Source organism: Neoarius graeffei, chromosome 14 (assembly GCF_027579695.1).
Source record: "Neoarius graeffei isolate fNeoGra1 chromosome 14, fNeoGra1.pri, whole genome shotgun sequence".
NCBI lineage: Eukaryota > Metazoa > Chordata > Actinopteri > Siluriformes > Ariidae > Neoarius > Neoarius graeffei.
In genome coordinates, this window is record NC_083582.1 from 52,238,168 (window position 1) to 52,265,358 (window position 27,191).

General features: G+C 41.8%; 1 protein-coding gene across 12 annotated transcripts in view; it reads left to right on the forward strand.

Moving 5' to 3' along the window:
* Nucleotides 1-27,191, forward strand: part of tcf7l2 (transcription factor 7 like 2) — a 119,999-nt gene that overhangs the window by 86,872 nt on the left and 5,936 nt on the right. For 6 of the 12 annotated variants that reach the window (XR_009656504.1, XR_009656505.1, XM_060939962.1 and 3 more), the window contains exons 5-11: nucleotides 16,617-16,749; nucleotides 19,263-19,365; nucleotides 20,313-20,399; nucleotides 24,968-25,108; nucleotides 25,236-25,395; nucleotides 25,526-25,633; nucleotides 26,616-26,679. Coding sequence is in view for 10 of the 12 variants with exons in the window: in XM_060939962.1 (XP_060795945.1) it covers nucleotides 16,617-16,749; nucleotides 19,263-19,365; nucleotides 20,313-20,399; nucleotides 24,968-25,108; nucleotides 25,236-25,395; nucleotides 25,526-25,633; nucleotides 26,616-26,679 (796 nt within the window). In the remaining 2 variants the exon portion in view is untranslated. The remainder of the gene's footprint in view (nucleotides 1-16,616; nucleotides 16,750-19,262; nucleotides 19,366-20,312; nucleotides 20,400-24,967; nucleotides 25,109-25,235; nucleotides 25,396-25,525; nucleotides 25,634-26,615; nucleotides 26,680-27,191) is intronic. The other 6 variants (XM_060939963.1, XM_060939958.1, XM_060939961.1 and 3 more) reach the window with 3 other exon arrangements.

Sequence of the window (27,191 nt, forward strand, 5' to 3'; positions counted from 1 at the left end):
ATAGGTTACACCGCTCCTCCTCAGCGACACCCTCCACTAGAAAGCAAATGGCATCGGAAACCTGATTAGCCCCCATTATAACGAGTGATATTTTCATCCCGCCAGTTCTCGGCACTGTGTCAGTGCTCTCGACTAGTTCAGTGCCGGGAAGAGCCCCGCTCCTCTGACAGATAGTAGATATCCCAACCGTCGCTTGTTTGGACATCGCTGTCACTGGTGACGAGCAGAACAACGGACAGCCGAGAAAATAAAAAGCAACTAAATAAAGTCAAAAGATCAGAAATCAATGGGCCAGGGGAACATAATCCTCTCATTCCTCTCACATTTATTCCACCACAGTGTCTCTCCATGGCCACTGAAGCTGCTTTTGTTCACTCCCATAGAGATGTAACTTAAGCACTCGGAAGCTGAGTTACAGTGTAAGACTATCAGCAAAAATAGACTTTTACTTTAAGGTTGCTATCAGAGATTTATTAAGTTACATACACAGACGAGAGCAGTGCATTTGCATTTATCAGATGTCTCGCTATTCATGTGCAATTTGTGATATTATAGAAAAGGCACACATAAAATGATCAGGCTCTATGTTATACAGTTCTTTCTTCATTTTAATTTTTGGTCCAAAGTCCTGGATTTTAAACATGTAGGACTACTAAATTATTAATTTTGTGTGATTTATGGATGCCCAAACAGTGGAGTTGTGTAAATCATTTCTCACGTGTGATATTTCTTCAGTCACCTTGAACTTATTTCAACCGAACTAATAATACATGCTATAATTTTATTATAACACGCAATATACACGTGTGAAATTGTACCACATTTTAGTCTCAGTTTGTACGAGAGCCATATTTTTCACAATATAAAATCCAAGTCTATTGTATTCTTTTGTTCGTGGTCTTAATGTTGTGGTCTATGGCTTCAAGTCCTGCCGGAGTTAAGATCTGTTATAATAAATGTCCGCTTTTGTGTTTCCCATTGAGGCCAGGACACAGACATGGGATTTAAAAAAAAAAAAAAACAGTTTCTGGACATTTCTCAAAGATAAATTTAATTTCTTTGCTATTTGGAGGTCTTCTTTGAAACCGCAAATTGTAATGAACACATTCAGAAAACGGAGAATAGATTTACCCTCGGCTTCAAATAAGTCAGCGTTATCGGACTCCGTCATTCGCTCCTTCCTATTTTCGAGCTGCTAATTGATGTTTTTGATGTCAGCGAGAAAATTGAAGAAAATGTCATGTGTGAACCAGCGCGGAAGTTAATAAGATTGACTGCGTTGACGGAATGTACAATGAGCAACCGAAAGGCGTGTAACGAATTCACACGTCCATCTTTCCACAGGATGAAATTGACACCCACCATGTATTTAGTCCTACAGACTCAACGCAAAATAAATTTGGAAGAACTTTTTGGACAAATTTGCGCTTGCTTTTGGTTATTTATTTATTTATTTATTTATTTAATGTGATATGGTTTGCTGAATTTTTCGGAGGTTCTGCTGGGTGTCTATAAGCAGCTGTGTGTCCAGAGGGCTCCTGCCCTGCACCAGGCCAGACAATTCGAAGGACTCATCTCCCAGGGCTACTCTCCCACTTCAAACAATGCTCATTCTTAATGCTGTTTTGAGTTTGAAAAGCCGTAGAGCTTTCAAAAGGTTAGATTAAGATATGTCTAAGAGATGCACCAATATCAGTTAGGGTCATTGCATGTGTTTGGGTGATGTGGAACAGAGCTCAGACTCAAATCCCCTTGAATAAAAGGATTGAAGCACCTCCATGGTAGCGCCATCTTTAGCCATTTATCGAACACTGGCTGAAATCCAAGTTAAAGCCGTCGTTCTCAGATATCGCGCGTTACTCTGCGTTTTTCTTTTTCCGCAGAACAATTAAACCATTTCAATGTAATCATGTGTTGTTAAAACTGAAAGAAATTTTCCCACAAATATGTATTTGTTGATTGGCGTACGGCTGGATGGAATGGGGTTCTGTGTTTTTAATTAGCCTATGGATTAGCCGAGTTTGGTTCAGTGCTTCTGATTATTTTTTGCCGGCCTTTAGGGGAATGAGCTAAAACCCTAATACAGCCAGTACCCCCAAGCGGTCTTCTTTTTGAAGACACCGAAAAAAGTGGACTCCACCGGCGCTTGGCCCTTCGAGGATCCAGAGTAAGGGACATTATTCTCGGAATAGCCAATTAATTCCACTAGCAGCTATCGGTTAGTGCTTCTTCTTCTCCCAAACACACCAGCCGCCCTCCGCCCGCCATTTGAAATACTAACACAATGAAATATTTTTCTATTGGTTGGTGTCCCTCGGCTAAGCCACTGCCGCGGGCAGAGAATTTCATCGACTGATGAGACCAGAGGCAGACGCGATAAAAAGGTTACCTGTACGTGACATACACTCCAAATGAGTAGCACCACCTTGAACTCAAAAGTTCTGTAACTTTCAGTTGACTTTTAATCGTTAGCATGACAGCGCTCTGGTGGCCCTTCAGAGGAACAATGAAGGACATAAGTGATTGTTTTATTGGATGCTATATTGGTTTTTATCACAAGTTCTGTTTATACCACAAGGGCAAATATTTGTGTTTTAGTGTTTTTATCCATTTATTGAAAGTTGTAATTACTTTTGAAGACTTAAAACTAATTTTAATATTTAAGAGTAAATCCAGTAAGATAGCATTTACAGTGAAGCAGATATTATTATTATTATTATTATTATTGTTTTTGTTCGAAGAACTATTTAAAACCAAATTAGCTTGCTTCTTTCATTAATTGAAAATAGTAATAGAAAGTATTTAGCATTAATAGAGTTTCTTCACATCAGCGAAATTTATTTTAATATAAATAAAATATAAATATCGGCAAAATTCTGATAATAACAACAACAACAACAATAATAATAATTTCTAAATATTGTTCATTAATATTCATATTTATTAGAAATTTTTATCTTGTTTATTTCTTTTTTCTTTCTTTCTTTTATTTATTTATTTATTTATTTTGCATAAAGCTCAAAACCCTATGTCTGTTTTTCATCTGAATATTTCAGCAGTAAGTGTGTGTCTTGCTGTAGCTTGGTGCGTTGTGTTTCAGCAGTTTTGTTGAACGTGTCACACATGAGCACCTGAGGCCTGATAAAGTGTGAAGCTCAGAGGAGAAAATCAGCTCTCCCTCACACTCACACTGCTGCTTAAAGATGGAGCAGAGTTACACGGCCCAAATGCCCCACAGTGGAGCCGGCAACGTATAGACCCAGCTGCACATAACACACACACACACATTTTCCTGTCTACAAGCAGAGAGGCAGGTGGCTCCCAATAGTTGCGGCTTTATGACAGACTGCCATTAGAAATGGTGGGCCTGTTGATCAATCCAGCCAGCATGACAGGTTTGCCGTGAGGCCCAGGCTCTTTGAGCAGCATTACCACAGCATAGCTCTCGCTCTGTCTCTATCTCTCTCTCTCTCTCCTCACTAATTGGTGAAAGTTGTTCTATGTGCTTGTGGCACTCTGCTCTTTTTTACCTTGTCGGCTTCATCTTCTTCTGCCTCTCCCATCAGTGCACTATATGTTTTTCCCGGCACGATGGTGGAAGTGATAACTTTTACTTCGATGTTGCAAGTGGGTTAAATATGACGTGCGTGCTGGAGGCATTGTTCCTTCTCTTTCTCTTTTGCTGCACTATTTTTGTCGAGCACAGGACTGACACTGATTCTCCGCAGCACAGCACAGAAAATCTGGCTGTTTCATTCAATATTATAAAAATGATGTGCAATACATGTGACTATTTTATTTTATTTTATTTTATTTTATTTGACATTAACTTGCAGAAAGAAAAAATACTGAAAATTATAATTAACATGTTCTGCATCTATATTTAAAAAAAAAAAGTCAGAGATATGTCGAAACAATTTCTCATTCTGCTCCATGCAGCCTGTCATGTTCCAGCGTGGTGTTTAAACACACTCTCGTCTCCTGTCTCCTGATAAGTGCTTAACACCCCCTCTTTGATTCCTTTCATAACTAAATAAATTAGTGCGAAGGAGAAAAGAGAAACACACAGTAAATGTTTAACTGTCTCCTATTTGTCATCTGTTTAGGCTTCTTAATTACACACACACACACACACACACACACACACACACACACACACACACACACAGAGAGAGAGAGAGCTTAACACTAACACTCGGTGCCATGGCACACTCCTCTTGAGATTTGAAGCCCGAGCCCAGGCAGTGTCCTCTCAATGATTAATTTAGTTGTTAATATTTAATATTTATTTTAGCAAACCCCTGTAGGGTGGATGAAGCCTTGTGTGTAAACTTGAGCTCTTTTCCCTCCTCTGTTTACAAAAGCGCTCGTTGAAATCCATTTAGCAGCCCTTTCTTACAGCAGGGATGTGTGTGAAAGGCAAAGCGGCAGAAAGGCAGTTTAGGGACGAAATGATATTTTCTATGTCGAGATTATAGTATATGCAATAAAAATGCATCAATAAAATGACTGTTTTATTTGTTTTCATATTTTTTTTATAATTAATATCATTGTGGGTTTGTAGATGATGATTAGGTGAAATTATTATGTTCTCTTTTCTTGTGTCTCCACCCAGTGGCACAGGAGAGGTTTTAATAACAATACTGATAATAAATTGTGCCCTTCTGATGCACTGTTCTTCTTCTCATTGCTTTAGTGTTTTATGCACAAAGAGCTGAATTTTTACACTCCCTGGATTTGAATGTTGACATTTTTAGATTGGCGTCGATGCTCCTAGCCGTGTGTGCGTGTTTTATATTTCTGCTTCCATGGAACTGTGTGTTGGAGGGATGTTTGTGTTGTATATGCTGTTTCTGAGGTTTGTTTAATGCAGAGTAGATGTAAACTGCGCGGCTGTGTGATGCCGTGGTTCCTGATGTGGAGGAGAAAAGCCGTTCAGGCTGAAGCTGGGGCTCGGCTCAGGGACCGGGTGAATGGAAGGCCAAGGAGAGGAATCGGGGCTTTTTTTAATGCTCCCTCTGCAGCTCTGAAGTGAGAAAGGAATCAAAGCAGCTTGTTTTATGTGGCTTGTGCAAGACTTTGAAGTCCCCGAGTCACCTACAGCACTCACTTCATCAAGTTCACTAGTGTCTTAATAGCAGATCAATAAGTTTCAAAGTTGGAGAGTTAATTTGATACTAGTGCTGATGTGATCATGCTGTGCCGACAGCCACTCGCTCGCATCTCTCTGCCTCTCCTCCATCCTCCACACACACACACACACACACGTGTGTTCACTCGCACATGCACATCGCATCTATTTCTGCCGCTCTCAGTGCACATTAACAGGCACTTCTTTTCATCTCAGCTCACACTTCCTTACTTGACACTGATTCAATACAGAATTTTAAGGCTTTTTCTTTTTTCTTTTTTTTCCCCGTTTTTTTTTTTTTTTTAAACGCAGAGTGATGCCGTGTATTTTTGAATTTTCTATATTTTTGTTTTCCCTGGGCTTCTTGCTCATATTGATTCAAGATCTGGAAGATGTATATTTTTGCCCATTATTGTGTAAAGTAATAATCTAAAAATTAATAAAAATAAATTAATCATTAATTCATTTTATTTGAACAATTTACCAATTTAACAAATGTGTGTGTGTGTATATGTGATATATATATATATATATATATATATATATATATATATATATATATATATATATATATATATAAAAAATAAAATATTTTAATATTTTAAATTAAAATATTTTAATATAAAATATTTTTTATTTACTATAATAGTCCTTTTCCTGTTCAGCACTCTACGTTTCAGCGTATCTACAGAATTACACAATATTAAAAACATTTCTGTAAATTTCCTCATATATTTAACGTTTCAAAATTTTTAACATTAAATAAAGCACATTTTGCGCTTTTTCCTAATTTGAAATTCAAAATTATTTTCAGATTTAAATTCAAAACAGGACCAAAAAAAGCTCCTGAATGCGTAGCTCTCACGATCGACAGTGTTCGGATGTAAAAGAAAACAACACAGAAGACGTGAAAGCAGCTCCTAAGCCGCTTTTCTAGTTTTCGGTGGTTGTATTGGTAAACCTGAGCCGGCGGCCTCGTAGCAGCTCCACCAGAACAAAAACCCAATTTAGTGTGTTCATCTGAGGGTGCTAATGGTATTAGGGGAGCGACAGGGTGGTCAGCAGGAGCACGGAGCTCGAAGGTGAAGCCACAGCTTGACCCGCGCCCGTACCGATTCACCGCTCCGATAGCATTAGAGCCGTCGCATCTGTCATTTCTCAGCCCCCCGTCTGCGCCTTTTCTTTCCACTGTTTATTCGCCTGTTTTTCAGAGTAAAAACGAAAAAAAAAAATTCAGATTTTAGAATGAGGATTGTTTTTGATTGGGCTTCTGATGATGTGGGCGAAAGCCGCCAGAAGACTTGTGTTGAAGTCCAGAAAGACTTCATTCGCTGATCTTAAACTTCCTTAATCTTGGTCTTATTCTAATGTCAGAAACACTGCTGTAATATTTGTGCGTTCCTGTGTGTGTGTGTGTGTGTGTGTTTGTGTGTGTGTGTTTCGGCTGCACACGTTTCTTGTTACTGATGGAGCGTACAAGAAAAATTGAGCTGGATTAAATGGCACATTACTTGGCTAATTTATCTAAGACACTACCCAAGGTAAGATGTCCTTCATGAAGTTGTTTATTATCGAATGCGCACAAAAAATATTTTGAGCTACATTTCAGTCATGAGGGCTTTTTGTGGGTTTTTGGTGATATTTTTTGAACTGATTATAAATTTGTGTTAGTAGCTGCCTGTACGAGAGTGTGTGTAGAGTGTGTGTGGAGTGTGAGAGTTTGGGCTTGTGGTCGAGGTGAGGAAAGTGTGTGTGCTTGGGTTTAGTGCAGTCTGTGTGGTCCTGGATGTTCACAATGAAACACTCCAGAAGAGAAAACTCAAGCCTGCCGTTTGAGATTAACGCTCCATCCTTTTTCATAATTATTTCATAACCATTTATCAAGCGGTTCGTCCGATTCTTTCATGTTCATAGCGTGATTTGCTCGCTGATTTCCTCTGAATGCAGTCATTTGTAATGTTTAAAAAATATTGTCTATGAAATTAAATTGCAGCCCTTTAAGGTGACACGGGATCTAATTTTAGATGTGTTAGGAATGTGTTCAAACTGTTTTTATGCGCTTATCAAAACTGGCCAGAATTACAGAACAGTATTTTGTATTTTTGTTCTGCCTATATTCTCCTTCACACACAAAATAAAATGTTGACTCAATAAAAGTCTGTTAAATGGGTTTATTATCTTCTGAGTGGTGCCTAAAAATCATCGTCTTTTTCTTTAAATTCTTGAAAGAAGAAAAAAAAATCAGGCAGATTTAGTCCCTGTCAGTCAGAAATAATTGTGTGCTTAATCTTGTCCCTGATGGATGACTTGGAGTTCAGCAACGGGCCAGCTCCAATGACAAATACAATATTAATATTCATTAACTGCTTTGACAATGCTAATTTTGATGCAGTAGTAAAGGGCCTTCCAAAGTTAGCGGCCAAAGCATCAGAGCTGCGCAAGGCGGCAAGATAATTTGTGCTGGTTTACTGAGCTGAAAGCTTTTAAAGTCTTAAACAAAAAAAAGGCTAGGTAGCACAAACGAAATAAAAGAGAAAGAGAAAAAGTTCAGACGCATTGGAAGGCAGGGCTGTGGAAGTAATACGATCAAGAGACCACTGCGAAAATTTGACACCTCCGATGCTGCATCTTTGAGCAAATATTTTCCTTTTTTTTTCTTAAACGAAAAGTTTCAACAAAAAAAGGAACGTAACATGGTAAGTCAGCACATTCTCAGTTTTTGTTTAATCTTTTTGATCTTTTCAATTATCGCCATTTGAAGATCAATGGTGATTTTTTTTCTGCTACGGTTAAAAGGCTCACAGCGGTGGCACGGCGTTTGGTCGGATCACGGCTTTAAGAGTGGGCTTCCTCACTTCCAGCCATCAGTCGGCCGTGCTTAATTTTACTATTGCTCATCTTCCAGAAATCATCACGGCTCAGTTTAGTTGTCAGGTTTTAGCACGTATTGCTGTTGATTTTGGGCTGTTTTAGCAGTTTGACTTCACGGTTCAGCGCTTTTATTTATTTATTTATTTATTTTTTGCCATGTTGTCTTTAAAGATTACTGGGACTCGCTTGCAAGTTGAAAAGCGTAGCTTCCATGTGCAGAACTCTTTTGTTGATAAATGTCAGTTTGTCTTTTTTATCCGTTCCTGATGGCTTGTGTCCCGACATCAAACTTTGTGCATGGTGAGGCGAGCAGAAGCGCGGGGCGATGTGGCGACGTGCCCGCATCCAGCCGCTCCGAGTCGCATCGGATTACTCGCTCTGACTTTTTCTGCACTCCTTTATTCCCTGCTTTTGTGTTTTATTTTTCCTGCCGCTGTGAATGGAGCGTGGCGTTAGGGATTAATGACATGACGAGGGACACCCTGCTGCTTGAGTTTAGCCAAGTTAGGGCAACTCCTGTAGAAGCGGCTCGAGTACAGTTATGCTTGGCGAGCTGCGGAAAGCAGGAGAGCCCCTCTCTCTTTTCCTCTGCCTTTTTTTTTTTGTTCTTTCAACATGGCAGAAAAAGAGAGATGGATACAAAAGCGCTTATTAAAGGAGATCTGAAGATGAGCGAGGGGAAGAGAGAGATGAATCTTCTGCTGTCCCAGAGAGCGAGTGAGGGAGCGAGGGAACAGGTTGAGTAGCGTGAGCCGGGAGCTGGGTGTAGCTCTGGGGCTGAAGGTGCAGGTTCCCACTCTGTAACAGCTTCAGGACGCGGCCGGCCGAGTGGGAATGCTGTATATCGGAGTGTGTTGTGTTATCGGATGGAGGAGATCAGGGCTGCCGGGCTGCTGCAGATGAGGTGCTGCCCTCCAGTGGATTAGCAGATGACATGGCGAGGTGCATGTTGTAGTCAGAGTGCTCGGGCGAGTGTCAGCATGCTTGTTTTAACCAGGAACCAAGCAGCATCAGGACCCCATCCCATATAGAGCTTTTTTAAATGGTAAGACTTTATTTTTGTACGTATTTTTCTACTTTTTCTAAATTATTCCTTTCATTTGATCAATTTTCCCATTTTTGCACCCGCCAGTTATTTTTCTCGCTTTTGTTGTCATTTATATTTAGCCATTTATATCACTTTAGTTGATAGTGACAGCTTGACAATATTCTATAATGAACGGCTGCTCTGTTTGATTGTGCTGTCAGGCGCATTCATCCAGCTTTTTATAAAGACAAGAAGGATGCTAAAATATTTGAGGATCTTAAATCTTTTCAGAAACAAATGAAAAAAACAAAAACAAATGTTTTATATGTTTTAAACAAATGTTTTTCCAATTATCTTTTTATACATTTATCATCACTTGTATTATTATTATTATTATTATTATTATTATTATTATTATTATTGCGTGCAGTTATTATTTGCAGATATATTATCAACAATTTTATTGCATTCAATTTGTAATAGATGTAATATTTTAAGCGCTATAGTGGAAATAATAAATTGTTATATATGAAATATTATACAATATATTACATCTGAAACAAACATTATTTATGTTGATTTGAATTACAAACTAATCATAGAATTACCGGTAATGATTTTGAATTTTATAAAACATTCAATTATTATATTTCTAAAATTATTAAAACGTATGAAAATATGCTTATATTATTTTGAATAAATTAAAATTATATACAAATGGGTAAGGAAAATTGGGTTAATGAAAAAAATGCTAAAAATGTTTTTTCTCTTCCTCTTCTTCTTCTTCGTCCTATTATTATTATTATTAATGTTGTATTATGAATATTCTACAACTCTTGTTAATTGTGTATTTCTGCATTATAACCTAGATCACATGCTGCAAATACTAGGATTTTTTTTATGAGTTGCAATTATTATTATTATTATTATTATTATTATTGCAAAAGCGTATTATTTGTAATCATTGACAGTGCGTAAAAGTGGTGGGTGATTGCAGGCGGATGGTCAGTAGTGGTCAGGCTGCCAGTTTGCTGTAGAAACGGCGAGGATGATGAAGGTGTGTGTGTGTGCGAGTGTCAGCCGGCTGAATGGAGAAAAGGATTGAAGGCAATTAGCTGCCACACTGCTGCCGTTCTTTCACTTGTCACATTGCAGCCTGCTGCTTTTGTGTGCAGCGTCTGTGAGACTTTCCCAGGACTCAGCTCGGGCATTAAAGGCCTCAGGACGGCCACCAAACGCCAGCCGAGAGCTGGACAGCAAGTGAGGCAAAAGAGCAAATTTTAGTAGAGCTTAAAATATTTTTGTGCTGTCTCTCAATTGAAGTATATTTTCACCTCTTTATATTTCCCTGGCATCAGTTTCAAATATTCAGCATAATATTAAAATGATTGATCCAATTGGGATTTTTACATTTTTTTATTATTATTATTATTATTATTATTATTATTATCTCATCTCATCTCATCTCATTATCTCTAGCCGCTTTATCCTGTTCTACAGGGTCGCAGGCAAGCTGGAGCCTATCCCAGCTGACTACGGGCGAAAGGCGGGGTGCACCCTGGACAAGTCGCCAGGTCATTGCAGGGCTATTATTATTATTTCATACTAATGTCTTTAATAAAAATGTCTGCAGATATTTACACTTTTTTAGATTTTAAAAACACATGGAAAGGGAATAAGGTGTGATGCAGCGATGTGAGGATGTGGAAACACCCGTCAGTGCCACAGTCACGGTCCTGCGTGGAGAAAGTGCACACTGCAGCTGCTGCGTATTTACAGGAATTAATCCAACACAATGAAGTTTGAAGTGAGTGTGATAAAGGGGGAAATGTGGTCGGTGCACTTGAGGCCGTGGCCTTGTGTGTTCAGCTTTTAGACCTGGAGAGGTCAGCAGGAGTTAAGCACAGGATCCTCTTTATTCTCTTCTTCCCATTTAGAAAGGAGGGAGAAGCAAGAAGCCACGTCTGTGTCAAAGTGGAGACAAATACCTTTCTCTGCTCTGCCCCCCTACACACACACACACACACACACACACACACACACACACACACACACACACACACACACACACACAGTGTCAGAATTACAGAGTTAAGTGACTACGTGCCACACTTTGCTGATCTTGCCCTCTCCTTGTGGATGTTGTTGTCTTCTTTTCTCTTGCTCTTTTCTCTCTCTCTCTCTCTCTCTCTCTCTCTCTCTCTCTCTCTCTCTCACTCTTTCTTTGTCTCCTTCGCTCGCCTAGCTCACTTTGCCTTGTTGTAGCCGAGGCTTTTCAAGCTGCTGGTTTTTGGGCATCCTGGAGGCAGTTTAGAGCCCACACACAAACACATGCCGCTTACAGACACACACACACACACACACACACACACATACACACTCATATAAAGAAAGAAGTTCAATTTTTTAACAATTTGTAGGGTTTTTTTTAGAAGTTTTTTCGCTTGTGGGAAGATTTCTCTATAGTGGCATAAACTCACACAGGCTTTTACTTTTTGCTCCCATGCTTTCATATGATCTTTTCTTTTTTTCTTTTTTTGTTAACCATTTGAAAGTTTGCTCGAGGAGAGAGCCAGGCTGGCCGTTAAAGAGGAATGGGCTGAGTTGAGCTGAGCTGTGTAAAGATGGAGCGAGATGTGTGATGAGGCTGAGGACTACGGGCCTGACCAGGCATCCTGACACCCGCTTCCCACCCGCCTCCATGCTTAACATCATCACTGGCAATATAGCGCTTTGGTGAAGTTACCTTTTTGGTGAGGGACACACATGCGTATGCTTAAACACAAAAGGAGTTCTGGGGCAGAAAACGGGGCTGAAAAAGAAAAAAAAGGGGGAAGAAAAGGAGGCGTGCAGTTTGTTGCTGGCTGTAGCAACAGAGCGGAGTTGTAGAGGGGAGGGGGCTGTGGTTATGAACCTGAGGGAAGGCCTGGCGTTGGGGCTGGATGAAGGGGCTGGGAAGAGAGCAACGCTGCCCTCCAGCCTCTCTCTGCTCCAACAGGCCCGCTGCTGGCCGCTCACTCTCACTGCCTGGGTGAGTACTCATCCTTCTGGAGGTTTAGTACTTATTTTAACATCATTTAGATCTTTTTTTTTTTTTTGAGGGATGCCTCTCTATATCTGTATGTATATATCTGCGTGCATGTACATGTGTGTGTGTGTGTGTGTGTGTGTGTGTGTGTGTGTGTGTGTGTGTGAGCGAGCGAGGGAGAGAGAGAGAGAGAGAGAGAGAGAGATGGGGAAGGAACAGAATGTCTTTTAATCCTAGGGTACATGTACCATTGTGTTTATTGAGTTGTGTAACATAAATTCATAAAAATCTGGCTATCATGACACAGGTGGATTGATTATGATATATTTTCGATTTATAATTATATTTATTCATTAACAAATGAAAAAAATCTCCCCGAGCAGTAATTATTAAAGCTAAATGTATCAGTGCAGCTGTCAAATGTTCATTGTAAATTTCCATATTCATACGACTGTAATTTTAATTCATCTTAAATTGAATTCAGGTCTTTTTTTAAATTTTTTTTTATTACAGACTCGATATTTCAAAGAAACTCAAATTTGTGTACTTGTACCATAATCTCATCTCATCTCATTATCTCTAGCCGCTTTATCCTTCTACAGGGTCGCAGGCAAGCTGGAGCCTATCCCAGCTGACTATGGGCGAAAGGCGGGGTACACCCTGGACAAGTCGCCAGGTCATCACAGGGCTGACACATAGACACAGACAACCATTCACACTCACATTCACACCTACGGTCAATTTAGAGTCACCAGTTAACCTAACCTGCATGTCTTTGGACTGTGGGGGAAACCGGAGCACCCGGAGGAAACCCACGCGGACACGGGGAGAACATGCAAACTCCACACAGAAAGGCCCTCGCCGGCCCCGGGGCTCGAACCCAGGACCTTCTTGCTGTGAGGCGACAGCGCTAACCACTACACCACCGTGCCGCCTTGTACCATAATATTATTTGTAAAATCTAGCTTGGAGACATGAGAAGAAACTAAACCCCAGACATCTTCACATAAATATTAATAAAGAGCCAGCTTTAATAACTGATAACATTTTACCATTTTTACCCTAACTGTGCAACAGACATCGAGGCCCGATTTTAAAAGAGCGCCGTATGTTCTGTCTGGTCTTTGACCCAGAAAGCCACGTGACTGCTTGCGAACTTTCGGAATTGCATTTTGATAACTGATTTCATATCCTGTTCTTAACACGTTTCTCATACTTCCAATCTGTTATGGTTGAGAGTGCATGTGGCTCTCGTGCACATACTCGGCGTGTATGCAAGTGTGTTTTCTGCATCGTGTCCGTCTGTGTGCTTGGATGCGAGCCACTGGCACGTTCACTCCTTCAGTTCAAGTCTCTGGCAGCGTTTCCTGCTAGCTCTGGAATTTGCAGGCCTGAGAGTCCCCTATCCATCACAACGCTGTCAGCCCCCCACCCCCGCCCCAACCCAAACCGCAACCTCACCACAGCTCATTAGGGCCCGCAGGCCCTACTGACAACTCATCAGATCATGACATGAAACAGGGAGAAGCTCCCGGGTCCCCAGGGGACCACAGGGTCATCACCTTCACATTTAGGCTTTAAATTGCTGTGCAAGGTGCCACTGAGTGGAAATGCAGCGCAAACAGCTTGTCTTGCTTTGTCCACATCTCTGTCCCTCATCCCTTTGCTCTTGGCATCTGCACCATGTCGAATCCACTGCTCTGCAAGATATCATGTTGATTTTTAACAATATTAACAGTTATTTGACCAGAATAGTATCTGATATCAGATCTCTAGCAGTGAAAACTCTCCACGCTTTCCATTCAAACAGCCGGGCCTTTTTAGGACCACCGCTAGGGGTCACGACCCCAAGCATGAACCGTCATTCACATTACGTCAGGAAGAATGAGCAGCGAAGATCCAAACACACTTACACTTTCTTAAGCAGGTGTCAAAAACAATATCTGACAAATATCTCTCCTAAAAGCAGCTTATTTGATGTGGTTTCATTTAGTTAACGTTTAACATTTTAATGACCTTTTTCTCCCATGTTAGTGATGCTTGTTGTGGGAGGTATTCACAAGTGCTTTAACATAACACATTACTTTGCAGACGATATAAATAAGACGCCTCCATATTTCTTTGCGTCCACACGCAAACATTAGTGCATGCCTCAATCCTGAAGTAGGATTGTGAGAAAGCTGTTGTGGTGTTTGTGTGCTGTGTGTGTAGGTGGTCTTCTTCGCGCCATACAACTGCTAGAGACAATTAGCCGTGTCTGGAGGAACAGTGTGTAGCCATCGTATAATAGCAGAAGGGGTCAATATGCCAAGTTTAAAGTGGGGCTTTTTTAAAGACTGAGGATTTAATGGAGTTGAATAGTCCTCTGGGAAGAGAATGTTTGAAGGATCTGATTGTATAATATAAGAGAACTGATTTATCCACCTGCCTTGTTATTTTTGTGCGCGTGTGTGTGAAGGCACTGATGGTAGGAACAGATGTTAATGAGTCAAAATGTACAGAGTTATATTTCATTAAAGAAATTTTGAGAGTTATTTATATGCATGGATTAGGTATGCATAAATTGCCTGAAAGTCAAATCTTAAATCTTTCCCTACTTAACGTCACACAGGAGCTATTTGGGCTTTGTATTTTTAGAGGTGTACTTCCAGTTCTCAGCTCTCCTCCGTCCTGGTAGTGTTTTCAGGGCCGTGTTATTGTGTGGCGAGAGTATAACTGTAGCCAGCGCTCCAGATAAACGGAATGTCTCCCTATTAAACGTGGGGCGTTTGAAAGGGCGCCTGTTAGGCCCGCACTGACTGTGATGTAAATCATTTGGCTTGTCTCTGGGTGAATGTGGCCGCAGTGGATGGCCATTTGGAACTGTCTCTCAATGGAGAGCCTTGGACAAAAGAACTCATTTAAATGGCTACTAAAGCCTTTCAGCACAGGGAGAATTGACAACATTCTTTCACATCATTATGGAGGGGGAGGTTATGGGGAGACGGGTGGACCAGGGCATCGCTGCCTCAATGGCAAACTCATCAGCTGTGTTTGGCAGCTGTCATATACCACACCACAATAATAATAATAATAATAATACTCTCCCAGACCTTCTATTTCCAAATTTAACAAGTTGCTTCTCCGTTCCTACCACTCTTTTTTTTTTCTTTCTCTGGTCTTTCCTTCACTAACTCTCTCCCCAGCCGTGGCTGTGCTCAGGACCCTGAATGAGTCCCCAGAGCCCTTTTCTTTCTCCCAGCAGCTGTACTCAGTTCATTAATCTTTCATTGGGAATATGGTGGAGTGGAACACCCCCCAGTTCTCCATGTGGCCCCTCTCTCTTTCTCTCTCTCTCTTGCTCTTTCCCTAGCTGAGGGGGCCCTAGCTGAATGCTTTAACCACTCAGACCCAAGCTGTAGTCAACCTTCGACATGCAAGGTCTCTCCTTGGCTAAATGCGGGGGGAGTGACTCCAAGAGATTAGCCTGAACAAAAGGATGGCTTGTGTCTGCTTTCAAAAAGCCTGTACAAGCGGTCACAGTCATTGTTTCATGTGCGTTTTAACTACTTTGTGACAACCCACATCATCATCCCCCACAGCATCTCACTGGGGGCCAGATTTGACTTGCCGTGTCTTAAGAGGAGAAAATGACAAGTTATTACATGCCCTTCCATGCCTAACTAGGGCAGGTGAGCAGAACAGACTTCATAGTTACTGAATCACCTCTTGCTCCTCATCAGAGCTTAGCTTCACCACGCTGTGTCCTGAAAACCAATAAAAGGATTGTTGGCGAAATGTAGGCAGACTGTAATTCGCGTGCAGGCTGCGGTGGGGTCTGTCTAATCTACAGCGGAGCCATAATCTGGTTAGGTAGAGTGTGCTGGGAATCCGCTAATGCCAGGCTATGCTTCAGCACCCCTCTGCTCAACTGTAATCTTGGGTAATTGAAAATGGGGCCTGTGCCACTTAGGAGCACAAAGAGCAGATTACATAGCTAAAACCAATTTGGCCACAACGCAGAAATGGATTTTCTCAACCTCCCCTCCCAGTATTTTATAAAACAAGCCCTCCCCAAAAACCAGAGCCTGGAGGAACAGGAGGGAGGAGGAGGGGGACAGGGATGTGCGGCGAGCTCTGAGTAGGAGCCACAGGAAAAGGGGGAGCTGAGAGGGAGAGCGAGATAAGTAGGAGACTTGCGGGCTGCTGTTGGAGTGTGTTTGGATTGCCTGCCATTTTGTTTATTAGGTGGTTTCCCTGATTGTGCTTGTGATGATAGCTTTGGGCAAAGCCGTGGGTGAGAGGGGTGGATAGTGTAACTGGCAGCCATGGGGGCTTTTTTCGGTGTCAGATGTCTGTTTTAATATCCTGTGGTCCAGCACCTCTGCACAAGTGTTTTTCATTTCAGACCGCGCGCTACTGAACACAGGCCTGTGGCTGGAGCGGAGTCAGCATGCTCAATTTGATAACCTAGCATTTAGTTGGTTCTTGACAGACTTGTAGTGCAATTATAATTGTTATACATATTAAAAACACCTGAACACTTTATTCTGTTCTCCTTCTTCTTTCTGTCTCTATAGTCTAATAAGGTCCCGGTGGTACAGCACCCTCACCATGTGCACCCGCTTACACCTCTGATCACCTACAGCAATGAACACTTCACGCCAGGGAACCCTCCTCCACACCTACAGACAGACGTGGACCCCAAAACAGGTGGGAAAACAGGCGTACACACACACACACACACACACACACAAAACCACACACAATCCATTGCAGTGATGACACAAGTAAATCAAAACCCATGTCAGATGCATAATAACATCAACCTTAAGGAACTAGCGCAGGCCAGTAGTCAAAGAACTGTATATTAAACATAATATTGGTTGATATTCTTTTCATTATTTAACAGTTATTCCACGAAATCGAGTCGTACATGAGCTGATAGTTGACGAGACGCGTAGCGCCGAGTTGGCTATAAGCCATGTATGATGAGATTGGATGGAATAATTGTTTTATTCTATCCACATTCACTGGATTTTGAGAAACAGAGCGTTTATATTTTTATTTTTTGCAAATTCGATAAATAAAAACTTTATACAAAACATCCGACAAAATTGTTTCTGCTTAGAATGTAAACAAACTGGCAAAATGACAGTAGCAATTTATGAAAAATGCTATAATAATAATTCTTGAAAAATAAAAAAAATACGTTCTTACTATCAAATTTTTTTTTTCCATATTTTGTTGTGCTTTTTTTTGGGGGGGGGGGGGGGGGGGGTGTTTGTTTTTGAGTAGTTTATATTTTGTCCTTGGTTGGTTCAGCAGCATGCACCGCCATTTTGTTCTTCTCCTTTAGGGTTTTTTGGCGGTTGGTAAACCAACTTAAAGGTGCGTTAAGCCTCGGTCACAACCGGCCGTACGTGCTCCTATGGCCGGTCTACGTGCAAAAAACGCAAGAAACGCACGGAGGGCGCGCGTGTGACGTGCTGATTTTCGAGCCGCAGACCGGCCGCAGAGGTTCTTTGTCATGTCAAACAAACTCTACGGGCGCTTACGTTTTTTTCAGGTTGCAAGACAAACTTACGGCCAACGTGCGTCTTTCTCCATGAACAAAAAAAACCGCAGCGATTTGGGAAACGCCAAAAATCGCGCGGCCAAAAAATCATACGTCCGGTTGTGACCTAGGCTTTACCACCACTAACTAAACTGGAGTCTGGAACAGGCGATATTGGGGAAAAAACTATATTCTTTTAGCTATTTCTGTTTCTTTTAAATACTTGATAACAAAGTGATATATCTGACTTGGTGCACGCCACCATTTTGTTTTTTCACAATACACACGGTATATGAGCTGATAGCCTAGTAGTAGAGTAGCCAATCAGAGCATGCGATTGCTCATATCCAGTGAATGTGGATAGAATAAGTATGCTACACAAAGAGCATGGGCTAGACTTACATCTCCTTCCTTAGGGGTCAGAGAGAAGGCTAGGGTTATAGTACTCCTTCTACACTTCTGTTCTTAAACTATGAAGGCACAGCTATTTCCTCTGAACTGAGCAAACAGTTGTAGACAATTTGATTCTGATTTTAAAAAAAAACATTAAAAAAAAAAGTTTAGCCATTTCTGAATATTCCGAAAAGTACCGGCTTCTGTCATAAACTTCAACACCACCACTGGTTTTTCAAAGCTCACACATTATGTATCCATAGCTGACATGTTCTGCTGTGTTTTGGGGTAACGGTTCGCTCTCTTGATGATCTTCATTACAGCGCCAATAAGAACGTTGAGACTTGTACTGTGTAACATTTAATAGAGCTGCTTAATTGAGTTTAGGGTTTTATTAATTAACAAGCTGTATTAAGACCTTTTCCTAAACTTGCATGTGTGCTGTAGTACTACATGTGTGCGTTCCTTCTTCTTAGCCTCATAGAAGTTAGCCTTCATCTTCATCTCTAACACCTTTTGAAATGAATGTTATTTACATGTCTAATGACAAATTTTTAATAAATCAGCTTAATTCATTGCCACATTCTCTAAAGATGGAATGCCATTTAGGCTCCAGTAGTAAGATTAGTTAATGTGACACTGAAACGCTTGCCATGTTTTGGGATGTAATTCCTAGGCACATATTTAGATGTAATTGATTAAATAAGTACATTTTGTGCAATTCTATAGGATCATGTTCTCATCTAGATCCTAAAACTGAGTCGTCTGAGTTAGAATTAGCGTGTTGAGAGGTTCTTCACGTTGAAGCATTTCAAAGTCCGTTCCTTTACAGCGAGATTGCACTGGATTAGATATTCAGGGTCCACCTAGTGGCTGGAAAGCTTTGACCTGAAATCTGATGCTAAATGATGAGTCTGTCAGCAAACAGAGCATTTCCCAAAACACAATTATCACCCATTATTAACCCTCTGGCTCAAGAGACACCAGTGACAGTTTACTGCTGTTTTTTCTTCTTGTATTTCTTGGCACAGCATTTTGCGACTGCCTTCAAAAGCTTTGATCAAAACGTGTGCTATCGCAGGCTGTGTGAGCACAACCACTTATTCTTCTCCTCTCTCTCTCTCTCTCTCTCTCTCTGCTCACCTTTTCGTGATATCTACTGCGTAGTTATTATCATCACTACGCCCAAAGAATGATTTTAACGCTCTAACTTCAGGACAAACAGATGAATATCTTGACAGTGTGTGTCTTTTGTTTCTCTGAAATGTTCTTACAGGAATCCCGAGGCCTCCACATCCTCCAGATATATCTCCATACTACCCTCTGTCTCCTGGCACTGTAGGCCAGATCCCCCATCCGCTAGGATGGTTAGTACCACAGTAAGCACACCGTTTTATTCCTCTTTTTATGTCTGTTTGTCCTCAAGTTCTTTCTGTGTTCTGATTTTCCATATCAGCATTATTATATCTCAGCAATGAAGTCGCAGTGTGTAGTATTGAAAAGCTTAATCATTTCCATAATCTGTCTATTCCTTTGGCATGGCTCATTCCGCTGCTGCTCTACCTTGTACCTTGGTTTTAAAGCAGTTTAAGACTTGTGCATGGTCACATGAAAGCTCTCTTCCTCGATGCAGTTTATGCATTAAAGTAAAACACCTCTGAGACCCACATCAATGCACTGTGGCTTTCTTCCTACCCTGAACCCTAAGTTGTTTCTTTGTGGCAAACGCTATTTTGCATGTCTCTGTATTGTCCGATTAGAGTAATGAACTGTGATTGCCCATATTTTACCCACAATTCCACATGGGGGCTTTCCCCTGGTAACTCTTGTCAACACTTGTTAATATGACAAAAGGCTACAAATTAAGCTCTGTTAATTTAATGTTTTCTCACCGCGATCTAAATACCGAGAGAGGCCCCAAGCACAGCCACAGTCCTTTGATTTGCTGCACTTTATTTTGGTATAAATTTACATTCATTATTGTTTGTCTTTGGATGTGTAGACCTCAATTAGCGTGATGGCTCCATTAAAGGGCCTGGTGCTTCGTCTTTAATTATCACAACAAAACACCTAGTTCCAGCTCAGGGAAGAGAGGCCTCCGTCGACACCAAGCACAGGGTTATGAAATTTAATTAGCTATTCCTATCAGATTTGTGGAATTCAAATTGTTCAGAGTTTGCTTCCCTTTGATCGGCGCTCTGCAATCCCCTAGATTTTTGTCACGATCAAATGAGAATAAAGCAGTCTGCATGGAGAGAGTAGCTTTATTTCACCTCTTTTTTTTTTTATCCCCTGCTTTACCTTCATCCCTTTCTTCTTTTCCCAGGCAAGGTCAACCGGTTTACCCAATCACAACAGGAGGTTTTAGACACCCCTACCCAACTGCCCTCACTGTCAACGCATCCATGTCAAGGTGAGTTGAGCTCTGGGACAGCGCACATGGAGTGAATACTAGCTAGACTTAGATATAGCACACGTCAAACATGCCGTACACTTTCCCTTAAGAAGAGGCTGCTCACGCCACAGTGCTCAGAAAGCCAGTCCCCAGCACTCTGCTCTCTATTCAAATATTAATTATTGTTATTATTTTATAATGAGATCCCTGAAGAGTGTTTATCCCTGATGCACACTGCAGAATGCTATCGACTATGAATGTCTTCTCTGCTGTTTCAGTACTGCAAGGTAGAAACATAAATAAGCCAAAGAAGGCATTGCTGAGAAGGAGAGGTTGGGAATTGCTGCTTTTCACACTGCTTTTGCGTTTGAGATTTGTGGGGACCATTAAGAATAAGCAAACACACCCAAGAGAGAGTTTATAGTGCTGTGTGTGTGTGTGTGTCACTGCAATCATTCCACAGGGATTCTCAGATGCTTAGTAGAAGGAGGAGTTAACTGCAGATGACAAATCATCTTATTGTGGTGTTGTTCTTGTATCTTTTGTTCGAAACCGAAAGAGGCGCAAAAGCAAATGTGTTGCGTATGACGGCTCCCTCCACCCACTCCTCCATCTCCCCTCCTTCGTCCTGCTGCACTTCACCCACAGCTCACCGATGATGGTGGTGATGATGATAAAAGAGCTCTGAAAGGTAAAGAGGCAGGTCTGGTTTATAGTTTGGAGAAGCCCAGCCTGTCTCCAGACAACGACAAACTTCCATTTAATTGCAGTGCGATTGGAAAAACAGCTTGACTGGGCTGGTCCTGCTGAGCTACGGGACATTGATGGATAAGTGTGAGAGAGGGAGCGAGAGAAATGAGGAGAGAACCGGTGTGAGTGAAACTCCTGTGAAGCCTGACCTGGGGTTAGTGTGTGCAGAAAGAACCCAACATTCGCAGGCCTCGCTCACAAAGCAGCTGTGTGTCTAACCGTGATGGAGAACTCATTAGTATCACGACTATAAAATGTTCAGGACATTTACCTGCATTCAGTTTCATGATTTTTTTTTTTTTAGATATAATTTAGAATTAGTGTACTATTCATTTTTGAGTAAATTTAAAGTGGATTTGCTCTTTTACAATTTTTTAACAGGCCTAAATATTGTGATAAATATCATGTAATATATATTTCTGTTGTCTTGTTCATCCTGAGGATAGCTCTTACTGCTTCTCATGATATACCTGTCCAGTTCTGAATAGAATTTATTGACGTACGTTTTAAGAACTTAAAAAAATAAATAAATAAAAATTCAGAAAACAGTTTGGAAAAAGTATGGATATGGATAGTTTTTTTTCCTAGCCATTGGAAAAAATAGCTATGTATTTAGCTATTAATGCATTAGTCTCTCTAATGCAGACCTGGGCATTTTACGGCCCGCGGGCCACATCCGGCCCTTTGGTTCATTCTGACCGGCCCGCGTAAGGTTAATTAGAAATTACAAAATAAACGTATTTTCTAATTTTACCTCATGCATGGACTGAATGTGCAGTGCTTTTATTTTGAAGTTGTGTTCAACAAAAACGCAATGCGCGCGACATGAACATGACATGAAATCCCACGAAACCTAATCCCGCGATAACTACTTCCATAATTTGTCCAGACCAACCACAAACTTGTACGTCATCCTTCAAACGGTCCAGCCAATCACATAGTGTGACGTCACCAGCAGGCGCCGGAGCCCGAGCCGATCTGTAGATCTGATACCTACACCGAATTGACGTTTTCAGTGATGAAGTTTAACAAATCCAGGTATAGATCCTCTCTCACCGATGATCATGTGTCAGCTGTGCTTCGCATCTCCACCTCAGACATTCAACCTGACTCTGATGCACTCGTTAAAGACCAACAGAGACTAGATTTCTCTCACTGAACAAATAAAAAACTGAAAAACACCAAATGAGGTGATTAGACTACAAACGTGAGCATCATTATTATAATATGATGTATCTTGCTTGATATTTGGAGTAGAAAGACAATATTGTGATGTCTTTATTGTGTTTTGGGGTGAATGTGACTGAAAAAAAATGGTACAAACGTTGACATTTTGTTAACCATTGTTTTGGGAAATTTGATCGAATAAATGACATTTTTTGTAAGGCAACCTCGTTTTTTCCACACTCTTACCAGTCTTAGCAGCTTGTAAAAACAAAGTTATTTACTGCTTTAGATAAAGAAATACAATTAATATTATGCAGAATTTAGTTCAGCCTTTTGGTCCGGCCCTCCACAAAATTTTCTGTTTCTCATGTGGCCCCATGGAAAAAATAATTGCCCACCCCTGCTCTAATGCATATCAAAGTTTTTTCATTTCATGATACAGCTTTAAAAAAAAAAGCAAAAAAAAAAACAACAACAACAGACTTAAAAAGGTCTGAAATGTTTTCACAACAGAAGGGCAAGAACCCTGCTGTAGGTCGAGTCATGAGTGAGGTGCCGTGTGTGTGTGTGTAGGTAGCAGCTTTGGCTCTGGAGGGCTGCAGTTTGTACTCTGCCACGGCTGGCTGAGCTCTGCTAAATCTCTACACTCAGGTGTGTGTGTGTGTGCGCGCGCGCATGCTGCACACTCCCCAGCCTCTAGTGGACCTGGTCTTAAGTGACAGCTAATTCTCTCCTAATGAGCCCTTTATATTGTGATCATCCTATTTCCAGTGCTGCCTAATTGAATCTGGTGAATGGGGGCTAGGGGGATTGGAGCTGGGCTGGGGAAGAGCTAATGTGTTTTGATAATCTATAATTGAATTACCATAGATTAATAGGTGGTAGTCTCATGTCTGTGTGCAGCAAAAGTGCTTTAACATGTTTGTGTTAAAAACTGCAGCAGCATGGCCGCGCTCTACCCCACCTCCTGGAAAAAAAAATAATGAGAGCCAGGAATAATCATTTAGTCTGTCTCAAAAGTTGAGAGAGAGAGTGAATGCTGCTAGGCTTTGTGAGGATTTCCCCCTACAGGACATGGCATTACCGCTGACCGTTTAGTCTGCATTTTAGCATACAGCGCTCACGGAGCAGTCCTCGCTGCAGCCAGGTACCACAGCGACCTCCTGAAAAATACATTTGAGCAGAGACGACTTGGATCTGGCAAATGAGCTACATTATTTTTGATAATGGGGTGAAGGTTGTGTGGGTCCATCACCCATCCCGAGTGGCAGGAGGAGGAAGTGCAAGGCCCCCTGTCTGCACCTGCCCTTTGATATGTTCCTCCATCTGCACCTACGCTCCCATCCGTTCTTTTTCTTGAGGGAGAGAAAGAGTACACCAGTGGGGTCATTATACATTAAACAGACACAGGGGCCGAAGCTCCACTCGGCAATTAAATGGCGCTCGCTGACATGCGGCTGGTGAGGAAGAAGATTGAGACATTGCAGCCTACAGGAGTCCTCTCTCTCTCTCTCTCTCTCTCTCTCTCTCTCTCTCTCTCTTTCTCTCTCTCTCTCCCTCTTTTTCTCTCTCTCTTGCTTCCCCCCCCCCCCCGTATGTGTGTGTGTTATATATATCTCACACACATACCTTCCCCTCTCTCTCTCTCTCTCTCTCTCTCTCTCTCTCAGTAGTAGGGTTAAATTGGTGCCAGTCTTAGCTCTGTGCTGATGAGCTGGATGATGGCTTCCGCTTCAAAGGCATGGCCGTCATGTTTAAACCATAACCTGGGCCTCACAGCGGAAACAGCACTGGTGGGAGGGGGCATTCAAGGACTGATGGGACACTAAGAAGCAGAGAAGGGGGGAAAATTGGGTGGTGGAACAGAGGAAATTTTAACAAGTATGCAGGAGAATGGGTGGAGTAGGGGGTTCTAATGATGGCGGCGCCACCGCTATAGTATAGGTCGCCTTCAGCAGAGGCAGGCGAGTGACACGGTGCAAACACAGACGTGTCAGCGATGACGGGAGGAGAGGAGGAGAGACTTGGGTAAACACTGTCCCCAGAGAGCGCCTCTAACAGAAACTAGTTGTTCCTTGTGAGTTTATGCTCATCATTATATTCTGGCTCCAAGCTATGAAGCCAGAGTTAGCCGGATAATGAGCTGTTTTTTGTTTTTTTTTTAATATTCCTGCTCTTTTTTTTCATCCTCTTCTACTCTTGTTCTCAGATATGTGTAAGGATTTGCACAGCTCACACGAATACGTGCACAAATATTTCACTTGCTTTCTACGCAGCAGTTTATATAGGCTTTCTCCAGGCTCATTACTTTGTGCGTAGAGATGATGACGATGTGATGTATCTTTATAAACCTAGTAAAAACTGGTTTCCCTACATTCATGGGAAGCCAGTTTTATTATATTTATGGAGCACTGGAGGGAGGGATGAGAAGCAGACCTCATTGGGTCGGAACAAAGAAAGATTATTCAGAATCCGTCAACTGAGCAGTGTGTTAATTCAAAGAAGTGCTAAACAAGGCATAAAACCTTCGAACACCGAGTGAGATCATTTGTCATCTGCAGTTTTTCCCTTAATTCATATGCTACTAAATAACATTGTGCATAAATGTACTGTGCATGTGTATGTATCTGCCCCCATTTCACCCGTGTCCACTCTGACGATTTACACAGTCTTCTCTCCTCCAGATTCCCTCCCCACATGGTGCCTCCCCACCACAGTTTGCACACCACGGGCATCCCGCACCCTGCCATAGTCACGCCCAACGTCAAACAGGAGTCCTCTCACAGCGACATCAGCACGCTCAACAGCTCGTGAGTTCAAAAGCAACACACACAAACATACACACAGCAGCTTTTTTTCATTACTGGACCCATTTTCAATTCAAACTGGCACCAATGCCAACACTCGTCCCTAAAAACATCTGTTTCAATCCAACAGGAAACATCAGGACCAGAAAAAGGAGGATGAAAAGAAGAAGCCGCATATAAAGAAGCCTCTGAATGCATTCATGTTGTACATGAAGGAGATGAGGGCCAAAGTAGTGGCAGAATGCACGCTGAAAGAGAGTGCAGCTATCAATCAAATCCTGGGCCGAAGGGTGAGGGCACCAGGACACAAACACTCACACACACACACACACACACACGAGCACTCAAGTCTGAACTGTTTAAGAATGAAAAATGAACACAATGTTTTAACATTGCTCTCTTTTTTCTGTATTTCATCAGTGGCATGCCCTTTCTCGAGAGGAGCAGGCCAAATACTACGAGTTGGCCAGGAAAGAACGACAGCTACACATGCAGCTCTACCCCGGCTGGTCAGCACGAGACAACTATGTATGTTTTTAGGTTTTTAGGCTTCCTCTCACACATTTAGGTTGGAGGGTGTTTATGGGGCTTCTGTATCCATCCAAAATACAGGACTCTAAATCTGATTAAACCTTTGTCGCATTAGTAGCTCAGGCCATGTCGCTTCAGCTCGCACTGAGTGGTTTGAGATCAGGCCTATGATGCATCCCTGAGCATCCACTCCACAGCATAGCTGCTCCTCTGCCATGTTCTCGTTCACTCTCGGCTGCTTTCATTAGTATTCCAGTGGTTCACCTAAAAAAAGAAAGACGAGCTCAGATCAGAGTAATTAAATAACCGCAGGGCCTAAATGCCTCACAGATCTGATGAAAGAGAATGTCTCTCCACAGCTGAGACAGCACCAATGGGGGATGACCACACCGTTTTAAGGCCCAGACAGAGTGCAGCGCTGCTCCCACATGCCCGACAAATCGCCCTCCGCCCAAACTGTCACTCCCACTGCAGTCTGACGCCTCACAGCCAGAGCAAAGGAAAAGAACTAAACAAGAGCCGCTTTAGTTTCATAAAATTCAGCCTCTGAACAAGATCGTTATTAAATACATGCTCAGGTTCAATAGCTCAACCTTGACCTGGTCAGTGGACAGTCGGATGTTCAGCTGAAGCCATGAGGAGGTGAATCAACATATGAGCAGTTAAGAAGAGCTCTCTCATCCTCCTCTTTCTCCCCCCAAGTAATCTGACTCTTTCAAAGAAATCTCAAGAGCCCTAAATTATTTCACAACACAGGGAAAATGAAGGAGTAGCTGGAAAACAAAGGAATAAACACAGAGAAAAAGCGAGAAGGACAAGAGAGAGAGAAAGTTGTGCTATGGCCCACAGTGGCATTCCACTCCTTCAGGCTCATGCATGAATAAATGAATGAGTAAAAGCACGGCTCTCTTGTTCAGTTTGTGTCTTGGCCTTTTCTTGCAATATAATAACTAAGGTTCCTGTCTATTTCTTTTTTTTGGCTGCTAACCAACAGGGGAAAAAGAAGAAGAGAAAAAGGGAAAAGCAGCAGGCAGATGGCAATGGTAAGTGAGATGCAATTATGTCTCATATTAGAGCAGATCCATCATCTGTCACAAGGGTGACATCTCAAAGATAAAAGTCCAGCTTTTTTTCTCTTCATCCCTTTTTTTTTGCCTTCCACATCTTGTATATAGTTATGCTACCCAATGCAATATTTACACGTTAGACTGCTTGTTATCCCCCACCCCAGCCCCATGTCGAGCACTAATAACATTGAATATGCATGAATTCTGTACCCCAGCACGTCGTCCCTTCTAGCACAGCCCCCTCTCCAGCATTTAGCTTAGTGTGAGCTGTGTGTGTGTGTGTGTGTGTGTGTGTGTGTGTGTGTGTGTGTGGTAATCATGCTGCTAAATGAGTGTTGTTCCTGTGCCAACCCTGACCATGCTTGTGTGTGTGTGTGTGTGTGGGGTGCCACGACTGGCTTGTGCTTCATGTTTGTTTTGTGTGTTTAACACTGAGCTGTGCCTGCTGCATGCCTCAAACTGATAGATAAAAATTAAAATAAATAAAA